This window comes from Acyrthosiphon pisum, chromosome X (assembly GCF_005508785.2).
Source record: "Acyrthosiphon pisum isolate AL4f chromosome X, pea_aphid_22Mar2018_4r6ur, whole genome shotgun sequence".
NCBI lineage: Eukaryota > Metazoa > Arthropoda > Insecta > Hemiptera > Aphididae > Acyrthosiphon > Acyrthosiphon pisum.
The window spans coordinates 89286283-89297592 of NC_042493.1; the positions used below are offsets into that span (position 1 = coordinate 89286283).

The 11310-nt window shown below is 30.0% G+C and overlaps 2 protein-coding genes across 6 annotated transcripts in view; both read left to right on the plus strand.

Moving 5' to 3' along the window:
* The window catches only part of LOC100162658 (putative serine protease K12H4.7), an 11266-nt gene extending 9042 nt beyond the window's left edge, over positions 1–2224 (plus strand). For both annotated transcript variants that reach the window (XM_001947476.4, XM_016806953.2), the window contains 3 exons: positions 1139–1271; positions 1804–1973; positions 2058–2224. In XM_001947476.4, the coding sequence (XP_001947511.2) occupies positions 1139–1271; positions 1804–1973; positions 2058–2170 (416 nt within the window). In that variant the 3' untranslated portion in view covers positions 2171–2224. The remainder of the gene's footprint in view (positions 1–1138; positions 1272–1803; positions 1974–2057) is intronic.
* Positions 2225–7214: 4990 nt separating this feature from the next.
* Positions 7215–11310, plus strand: part of LOC100573665 — an 8540-nt gene continuing 4444 nt past the window's right edge. For 2 of the 4 annotated variants that reach the window (XM_029491039.1, XM_029491040.1), the window contains exons 1-2: positions 7215–7559; positions 8679–8957. In XM_029491039.1, the coding sequence (XP_029346899.1) occupies positions 7308–7559; positions 8679–8819 (393 nt within the window). In that variant the 5' untranslated portion in view covers positions 7215–7307 and the 3' untranslated portion in view covers positions 8820–8957. Of the gene's footprint in view, positions 7560–8678; positions 8958–10442; positions 10684–11310 lie in introns of those variants that run through there. The other 2 variants (XR_001680013.2, XM_016806948.1) reach the window with 2 other exon arrangements.

An 11310-nucleotide genomic window follows, 5' to 3' on the forward strand; every position in this document is an offset into this window, starting at 1 on the left:
AATTTATTATGATACCTATTATAGGTCAATTTTTTTTTAATACTATAGATAAGTATACCTATAATAGGTAGGTATGTCTAATACCTAGACTGACAAACCATCTCCGCTCAGAATCGTTTTTCTTATACAGTGATATTATATCATTGAATTCAAATTTAATACTATCCATTATACAGTGACCCACTTGTACCTACTGTACAGCAGAGCGACATCCACTTACCCACCTTTTTAAGGTTTATTATCCTCAGTATAAACATATAATAACTCAAAAATTACGCATTAGAATTTCAATTTTGATACATCAAGAAAATCATACGATAAATAATATTCAGTTAAAGGGGGGGGGGGGGTCATTTGAAAATTAAATTTTGTATCGCCACGGGACAATCCTTAAGAAGTACAAAAAATATCAGAAATTTGAAAATATAATCATTAGTATACACAGATAATCTATACTCAGAAATTCTTAAAAAAATCATTTGAATAAATGTAGGTTCTATTAAAGGGTAAAATTAGGAGGTGCATACACAAAATTACACAAAATTACACTGTATATATAGACATATATAGTGTAATTATTATATTTTTATTTTTTCGCAATACTCGAAATAAGTCAAAATGGTTACAGGTCTGTGAAGTTGGCCGCACAATGTGAACATTTTGGGTCCAAATTTTGTTAAAAATTTGTAAGTCATTTGTAAGTTTATGTAAGCACAATTTGGTAATTTGTAAGTACAGCCGTTTTCAATTATCCTTAAAGTTTAAATCACGGCTAATTTCCGCGAAACTCGGCCGTTGAGGTATCTCAAAGTTTTTGACTATGCTAAAATGTCGTTGACAATTTTTACCTAAGTATTTGTAAGCACGAATTTAAAATTTATAAGTCATCCCTCATAAAATAAATTGACAAAATTTGAAGGCAAAATTTCCCCATTGTGCGGCCAACTTCACGGACCTAATAATCATTAGGCGTTATAGATTACGCGTTATATCATAGGAATAATTTATCAAAATTATTTCCATAACATTGTCGTTCTTTGGAAACAATTCTAACGAAATCACGTACCTAAATAACGGATTCATTTTTTGAATGACTATATTTTCTTAGAGCTATAATAAGAAAACTATTTTATTTCAGATCGACAATGGTATTACCAACTCTGTACAGAGATAGGCAATTTTGTAACATCCAATGAAGACGATCACTTATTTGGTAATAACATACCAATTGACTTTTTTATTGATTTGTGCACTGATGTTTTTGGAGAGCAGTAAGTTGATAAAAAAATATCTTAAAAATTATATATTTTATTCATAAAACGTATCATATGAGTTTTTTTAGTGTAGGGTTAATTTCTGAATTTATTACAACGGGTTATGAACCGAAATCTGTAGCGTATTTTAATGAGTTATCTAGAAAAGGTTTTGGAAAACCCTCATATTTTTAATAAACACTTTTAATAAGTTTCCCCGAGTATTTTTATTACACAGGTATTTTATAACTTGAAAAAGTTATAAACATTTCAACATTTGTATGTTAATACTATCAAATTCAAAATTGAATTATAATATTTAATATTTATACATAAAAAACATTGTTATTTCCGGTGGTTGAAGTTCGTTTTTTGGCAGTCAACATACAATACAATTATATATTAACATTATAGTTGGACTGGTTATAGAATCGTATCAGGATTCCACTATGTCAAATGAATAAATATAGATATAGTTGATATCTATGGAATGAAGAAAAATAATACTTCATAAATTAATATTTTAAAGATACTAAATTATTTTGTTTAGTTTTGATTTAAACAAATTGGAAAAGGCAGTTCACAAGACAACTATGATGTACCATGGCTTAAAAAACACAACAAGCCGGGTTATTTATTTACACGGATCTTTCGATCCATGGAACGGATTAGGTCTTACTGAACCGGAATCGGACGATTCCATATCAATAAACATTGAAGGTAATCTCTAAACTTTTATCATGTTAAGCTCATTTATTAAATTAAAAATGTCGTTTAATATTAAAACAAATTATATATTTTTAGGAGTATCGCATTGTGCAGATCTATATACTTCTAGTCCCAAGGACCCACCACAGTTATCGAAAGCTCGTGAAACAGTTACATTTTATTTAAACAAATGGTTGACGGAAACTTGAATTTGATATTTTTATCACACTAAAAGATAATAAAAATCATAATTTTTTAATAGATATTTAATAGTAATTTAATTATAAAAAAATATTTCTTCATACATTTAATATATTATATTATTTAGATTAATACAGATTATATCAACATATTTTGCTTTAAATGGCAATATTTATTTATTTATTCGTAATAGATACACTATAATGTAATAATATATATATCATACTAGGTACCTTGCACTCCGAATTGTATCGAATAATTTTTTCATGATTCAAAATACACTGTGGATACAAAATGTCATCAGAACCGATTACAATCATAATGTATTTTTTAAACTTTATAACTACAATTATAACTATTACAGTGAGACAGTATTTATACCACATACTACTTAAAAAACTGTAAAAATGATAAAAGCCACTCTATAGGTACTAATAAACCAGCAATTTCTTCGAACACGATAAAATAATTAATAATTAAGAGCCTCATCTAATTTACACAACTGAAAAAGATAGAAACTCGGTAGGAATTAATATTTAGATCTTAAAAAATGCCTACTAATCGTTTATTTAATCGGATCTTCTTCGTCAAGATTTTTGTCTCCAAAAATATTGACAGCTACGAAAAATAAGTTTAATACACATTAAATACATGACATTAAATATCACTCCAGCTCTGATATAAAAAAAACTAATCAATACATTATATAATATTATTATATTACGTAAAAAAAAATTATACCTTATATACCTACCTATAAACGTAGAAACACATACTTACCAAAAACAATAAATTAAGAGAAATTACATTCACCTCCCATTAGGGTCATAACTTTTTATTCTTACCAGGTATACCCAAACTATTATTTATAGATTCCAAATCACAGGCATTCTTATCTAACACACAATCAGCGTATTGTAACTGGACAAAAACAAACACTATAGTTCATAAACTATAGTTTCTTCGTGATCCATTTCTGTCACATTTCAATTTATTTTCACGGAATGCTACAAAAGTCAAAACAAAAGCGATCATAGTCGTGCTCAACCAAATTTATATAAAAAAAGTTTTTATTTCCACCGCGAATCTCAAGATCCCTATTTGACCACCTATTTAAAATGCGAATATTGGAAAATCCTTTCTTATTGCACATCTATATCATTAGAGGAACCTGCACTATTCCGAATTTCGAGTTCTTACAATATTTATAGTTTTTGAGACGTAGCGATGAATGAGCGAGTGATATCTTTTATTATATAGTCATAATATAGAAATGTCTACTATCAATATCAATTGTTTACCAACAACTATTGTCTTTTTTTTATTCATATTTTAAACTATCATATCATGTATAAGCACCTAGCCATTAGTTAATACTTAAGTAATAATACCTACCTACATGTTACATTATATAATAATATAATTTATAAATACATAATATATACATTCAATAAACCTACAAAACTAGTTTTAATTCATGTACTTTCCTATACTTGATTATTTTACCTCAAACTCTTAAGTAGTGTACTAGGTACACGTAGTACTGCATAGTTGTAAAGATCTAAGCATATAGGTACAGACAGACAGCGGGACTTTGTTTTATACTATGTTAAGATTAGATAAAAAGATTTGTATGTAATAATATACTTTAGAAGTTTCAAGTACACACGAATAATGTTTTTAAAATATAACACAAAACTAAAATCGTTCTTCTTTATTTAAATATCTAATTTTGTCCAAATTTGAAAATAAAAAAACTATAAAAAAAAACAGTGTTTTTATATTTTTTAGATTTATTGGTTACAGAATAACCTACTTACGTGGGACCTCGTTTTAAACATTTCAATCATTAGCTATAAAAGTTGAACATTTTTTAAATTTTCAATTTGATAAATGTTGTCAAAATTCAAACTTTAAATGCTTATAAAAAAAAAAGGAACCTATATATTTTTATATTTTTCAACTGCTATTGTAATAACAATATAATATCAGGAGCCTTGTATTGAGTATCACGCTTTTTTACCCAAAAAATAAAATTGTATTGACAATTATAAAAAAAAAAAACTGAAAAAATAAAAAATTGAAAATGTCCGTAAACAGTTCGAAACGAGTCAAAATAATTAGAAAATGTTATCAAGTATATCAATTTATAAAAAAACATAGGTATGGTGTAAATTTCAAGTATCTACAGTTATTTGTTTTTTAATTACAACAAAATAAGAAATAACCGCTAAAATGAAATAGGTACTGAAATCAAAATATGTTTTTACTTTTTATTTATTCGAGTTTCAGTTTATAAGCACAATATAATAATATGCTCATTATGCTCATATATATATATATATTTATTTATTTGATTAAATTTTTAATATTAATATCCGGACCCACGCACACCTCATTGAGAAAACTTGTGGTAGGCCCTGGAGTTCCAAATTACATAATAATCTATATATATATATATATATATATATAAAATAGGTGTTCGTCTGTTTGTCTATAATTATTAGACTCGAAAACTTCCCGACCGTTTCCAATAAAAATTATTTCAATATATAGACTTGAGACTTGGAGGGTATTTATACCATATTTTTTCAACCTAGGTATCTAAAGTGTAGTTCACAAATGCATTTTTCATTAAAAAAGTATGGCATATATTTTTATATACAAATATATTTATTACAACAAAAACAAATTTTTAACACTGGCATTGCCGGGCGGGACAGCTAGTTTTATTATATGATATTATTTTATTTCAAAATACCTAGGTAGGTAGGTACATATAAACTGGTTAAAATACAACTAATCGAGTGAAGTAGAATTACATACTTATTATAAAGATTTATGTAGCTCACAGTGTCACAGTGGCTTACAATGCTACAACTACACATTATGGGGCTGATGCGCAAATCTTAATTTGGGGCCTAAATATACAAAATGTAAATAAATTATTATATTAAGCTACCTAAACAAAAATATTTAATTGTTTAATTTATTGTTATAAAAATAGTATTCTAGTATAATTTCAACATATTTGTAAATTATCTAACAAAATTGTTTTTTCTTCGCTTTTGCGTTTGAAAAGTTGTCAATGACTTTCTCTACATCTATCTGGGAAGTTTTTCTCCCTTCTATATGATCAGTATGGAAATGTCACTGAGACGATCTTGACTTATAGAATTGCGCAAAAAAATTTGAAATTATTTGAGTTTAATTTGATTACAACAAATTATAAATATTTAATAATATGAACACATTTGTTTTTTTACTCTTAATTTTAATTTAATTTTCTTCAGACACAGCTTTACAATTAATTTTAACCAGTCAATTTGGAGACCTATATCGGATTGGGGGGTCTTGGGGGCCGATGTGCAATGCACACTTTGCACACTTGGTAGTTGCGGCACTGGTGGTTTAACCGGGATTGATTTTTCGGTAAAGGTTGGTAATGAACGTCAAAATATTTTCTCGACAGCTGTTTAAGGTTTATGACTGCAGTGTTGGGAAAATATAACTATAATACTTTATCTAGATAAACATAAACGGATAAAGATGAATGTATAACATTTTATCTAGATAAATTCATTTTTAATTCAAATTTTGCACATTTTTAGTGATACAGGCATACAGCCATACTTACTACTGGTTTTAGATTGGAATGGATCAGTAGCCATTCTCTGACTTTTGCGAACCTTGGCCAAGACCTTAGCGGCCGGAGTCGGTAGGCCTAGCGAACCACTAGTTTATATTCTTTTCACACTGTAACTGGTAAAGTTACGTGAGATCCACAGGACTTCGAGTTTTGCGACCGGACCTGTTGTCTACCCAAAGGTATAATTTTAAAAGTACCAAATATTCGCTACCAAAAACCTCCATCGGAGTAAATGATAAGAGCTTTTTTTTCTACTAGAAAAGTTGAGACCTACTGTTACCTACCTACTTGCCTACTTTTTTTGATCTTATATTCTTATTTTCGTATTTTTAACAGACCTATATTTTTCTTTAAACATCAAAACATTATTTACTTCTTTTATTTCTGAGTTCACAGCAATCATAAAGCCACTTATTTTAGTTTCTTTTAATGACTTAATTTATTAAAGGTAAATTATAATTGTATATACCACTGTACGTCTTCCTCATGACCCCATACTATTGTTATTGTTTCATTTTAATATGCAAGCACTACGTTAGATTCATAATTTTATATTCTTATACTAGTTGCCCGACCTTCCTCCGGAAGAAATTATTTTTTTTATACTTTAATTTCAAAACATATGACTATTTTTTGCCTATACAAATAATATAATATAATTAAATATTGTAGTTATTGTTATTGTTAATTTCTAAAAATTATATATCCTACATTTTGAATTCAACCACTAGTGTTTAATTTTTATTATTTTTATTACCTATAGCAGGGATGGGCAACTGGCGGCCCGCGTACCTTTTTTTATCTGGCCTGCACTACATTTTCAAATTACTTTATATATTTGTATTATACTATTATTTTCGTGTTTTGTAGTAATTATTTTAAAAATGTCCGCTAAAAAGCGTAAAAAATAAATTATAGTAAATTTGAAGGACCTTTTTTTTTTGCTTTCTCCTATGCACTGCTAGATTTTAAAGTACTTAAAAGGGGTCCACTAGTTACTTTGAGTTGTCCATCCCTGAGATAAGGTAGAGATAAGGTAGAAAAAAATGTTTTTGTCCAATGAATAATATAATATATTTCAAATGGAAAAATGCAAGTGCAAACAAATAAATAAATAATTAATAATAATAATAATAGCAATAATAAATAAACAAACAAATCGGCTTCCTTTGTCTCCAAAATCAAGTTAGATTCTTATATATATAGATTAATTATTTTTATTTTATGGATAGAAAAAATTATATCAATAATCGTGGCTATTTATACCATAAATTAATATATTTTATTCAATATAGATTTAAATACATTTTCAAAATAATTATGTTGTCATGATAATAAAAGTGTAAATATGTATAATATACACTTAAATAATAGCATTGATTATTAATACTATATTATATTAATTTAATATAATAAATATTCAAAATTAATGGTAATAGATATTACCGTTGTACGTTAATACTAATAATATATTTTAAGCAATCGTTTAGGACACGATGAAAATTTTAATAATTTTATTACTCTCGATTAAAGTAGCACACGTATTAGAACTCAATGATACCACTAATCATATTATCAACAAAGGACTTATATGCAATGATAAACAATATGATGCGGACAAGTGTCCGTACGAATTCACAAGTACGAGTAGTTTATCAACATGTGAAGACGCCACTGATTATCAGTATAATAACACTTGCACTGATTCAACAAAAGTTAACAAAAATAAAATGAAAGCCCGATTAAAAGTAAGTATACTTATACGGTGTTACCATTGTAATTAACTATACTCTGTCCAGCGACGGAACGCGCCGACTTTTCGCATCCCCGCATCACCTTAGTATCAAAACCGGTTCACTTATGGTAAGGCTCTACAGTCTACAATGTAGACTCTACATAATATAATGGGTATGCTATGCCACTGCAAATTCATATTCACATAACATTATTAGTCGCAAAAAGGCGGCGTAGCATACGTAGTATCTATTTTTACGTGCACCCGACTTACAGGAGATGGTGACAGGATGTGATGATGGTAGAAGCGTCAAATGATCAACAAATTGTGGGTTGATGTGTTATTTATTAAAATTGCAAAAATATAAGACAAGTTAAATTTAATATACTATTAGATTATTCGAATTAACGAAGAAAAACCAGTGTCTTAGAAAATAAGCGATTGCTTGTCCCGTAATACGTCGTCAACGAAAATAATCTAAATCGTAATACAAAAATGTGATAATCAAGAACGAAGAGGTACAGGAGTGTGTACGTACGGTGGCTAAATCACGTCTGAATACTCTGCCGCTCCCAGGGCTCCTATATAGTACTATGCCCTCTCTTACTAGATCCTTGGCGGACTGCGTCGTTGGTTCTCACAGTCCAGGGGCCTTCTACAAGATGTGCCTTTGGTCAGTGCGGGGTGTCGTAAAATGACCAAGTATACCCGCGGCCGTCTTGTCACAGTGCCAATATTTAATTCGTAGAATCTACTGTGCTCCGAGGAGTTCTCACAGATATCTTAACGGTTCGGTTTTGTCATCTGGCCGTTGGCAGACGCCGAGGCTGTTGCCAACGTTTATAGTATTGCTCCCCCAAGGTTTTATGTACAGCGGTGACATCACCTCAACTATTTACGTGTTACCATAGTACATCCGATGCTGTGTAGTATGACTATGTGTAGGGGCAGAGTATAGGGGTCCGTACGTAGCACTATATAGTGATCTACTTATGGCAGAGTGTTGTGTGGAGGAACCTGTTTTGGTCGGTGCGCGTTCTCTCGCTGGACAGACTATAACCACACATTAAATCATACACGACATACAACATGTAAAATTATTTATTTAATTATTTTAATATTCCTTATACAGTTTCTGTGTATAATCACTACCGTGGCCCTCGTCATCACCCTCACTGCAATGGCTTTCGTCATCGGCCTCGCCATACCTGTCGTCGTCGCAATCGATGTGGTCGTCGTCACAATCGATGCGGTCGTCGTCCTCGTGGGCTAGCCGTGTCTGTTGTTGTCGCAGTCGCTGTGGCTATCGTCGTCGGCGTCGCAGTGGCTGCTGTTGTCACAATGGCTGTCGTCAAAGTTGCTGTGGCTGTAGTCAACGTCGCCGTGGCTGTCATCGTGGCAGTATAATAATGTATATTATTTATCATTTTTAATTATGAACTTAGTATTAATTAACGGTGAAACGGCTGTATGAGCATACAATATGTCAAGATGTAAACAGTGTTGATACTTATCTAGATAACAAATTACTCATATATTATCTTATCTAGATAACTCAACAAAACTGAACAACGTATTGACAGTCGTAATCAGAATATCAAATACAGTAAAACTTCCGTTAACGGTCACTTCTATAGGATGGTCACCTCTATGTAACGGTCAATTTTTTTGGTCCCGTCGAGTGTTATCCTAGTGTTATTCTACCTCTGTAAGACGGGCACCTTTAAATAGCGGTCATTATTTACAGTCCCTTCGGTGTCCGTTGTATGGAAGTTCTACTGTACTAATAAATTATAACTAATAAGTAATTATGCGTATAATTAATTGGTACCAGTAGCGAGGCGTGAGGTTTTTGGTTGGGGAAACACTGAAAAAAAAATGGAACTAATATGTAAGGATGGAATTATTCACTACCCCACCCTCCAATTTTATTTTATCTATATGGTAAGGAATACATTTTCAAAAACTAAAAACGAACTGAAATATTATATTTAAAAAAATAAAAACGTTACAACTTCCTTAAAATGATAATTTAATACAAAGTATAATAACAAATCCAAATGTACACATTTTTTTTTTCGTATGAGTAGTTAATAATTCCATCCTTAAAAAATGGCATTAATTAAATCATCAACCCATGGCCCATGAGGACAAATTACAATATAAAACAATAAATATTAAGAAACACGTACGACGTATCTATTCACGATTGCATGATAATGCGACGGTGACTAAGTCCCTCCAAGCCCCCCCCCTCTATTTGCGCCAATATATAATACTATAATATTTGGAATGACGCTTCGCCACTGATTAATACATATTTTATAGTATTATTTTCTGACCAGCTTCCAAATCGATATTATTATAATTTAGTAATTAATATCGTAATTCCTAGCTATATTTATCAGTTTTCCGGAAATAGCAAAATCATAATATATATTTTATTTTATTACTCTACGGCTCAACACCCCAATGACTCATACCTATTTTAAACATTTTAGTTAACGTATAACTCCGTGGACTTGGCAAGTAGTAAATAAATAGGTGCCTACTTAATTTCCCAAATTTCTTAGTTCTTGAGGTTTCTTATAAAAATGTAATTACTGTACGTCTGTACATTAAGGGGCCTCACTACCACGTCCTTATTTGTCAAAAACTACTGTTTCTAATTCCAACGATACATGTCGACAATTTTTTTTTTGATACATAATTTATGTGTTTCAACTAGTTAAGATATATGGTGGAAAAAAAATTCTTTCCTAAGTTTGCAATTTTACGTTTTTACGTATGCACACATATTCGGGTAGACAAATATAAATTAAATCGTAATTATCGTCAATCATTTAAATCAGCATTCGACACACATTTAAAAATTAAAATCTATTTTTGCTAACAGGGACCCACTAGAAGAAACTGCTGTGTGTAAAAGATGTGGGTATTTCATTCTTAACCATGCAGCTAAAGTGCCAGAGTAATATCCTCCAAATGCTATCCATTTAGCTGTAAACGGTATGCTGTATTTAATTTTGATATTAACAATGAATTCTGCCAAATCAGCTAATGCTTGATCTCTGCTCAAGTACACTAAATTGCTAGTACTCATATCTCTGCAAAATACACGTTTATATATGCAAATATTATATGAATAAGTAATTATCATTAATCAATAATAAAAATAATATAAAACATTTACAGAAAACTAATATTAAAATATAAGTGAGCTGTAGGTACGCTATATCGCCGCTGATCAAAATATTATTTTAAAATATAGTATACCTACCTACGTGACTTAAATAATTAAACTTAAAATTGTAATTATAGTTAAATAGGTACTTAAGGCCTAAGGGGCCTCACTATCACTACAATTGACCCGCGTGGACGCCACACACACTAATAATTAGGGCCCGGATTTTTATGCAAATGCATATTCTTCTATACATTTGACGTATAATAATTCTGATTAAATATCTTGATGTTTCGTTAAACGTAGATTCTACTGTTAATTTTAGATTCTGAGTGGAACGATGAATGTATTGATTTTACAATGATGTGTGTTTTTTTTTTTATTTTATTTTTTTTTTTTTTGTGTCTGTGTACAGTGTACACGATAAGTAGACGAAATAATGCTTCATTTTCAACTTCAGTATCTTGTTCAATTGGAAAGTGAATATCGTTGGTGCATTGGGGAGGTCAAAATTTAAAATTCCCAGTAATTTTCAAAAGCGCCAAGAAAAACCAAAGAAAAATTAAGGAAAAACGGGAAT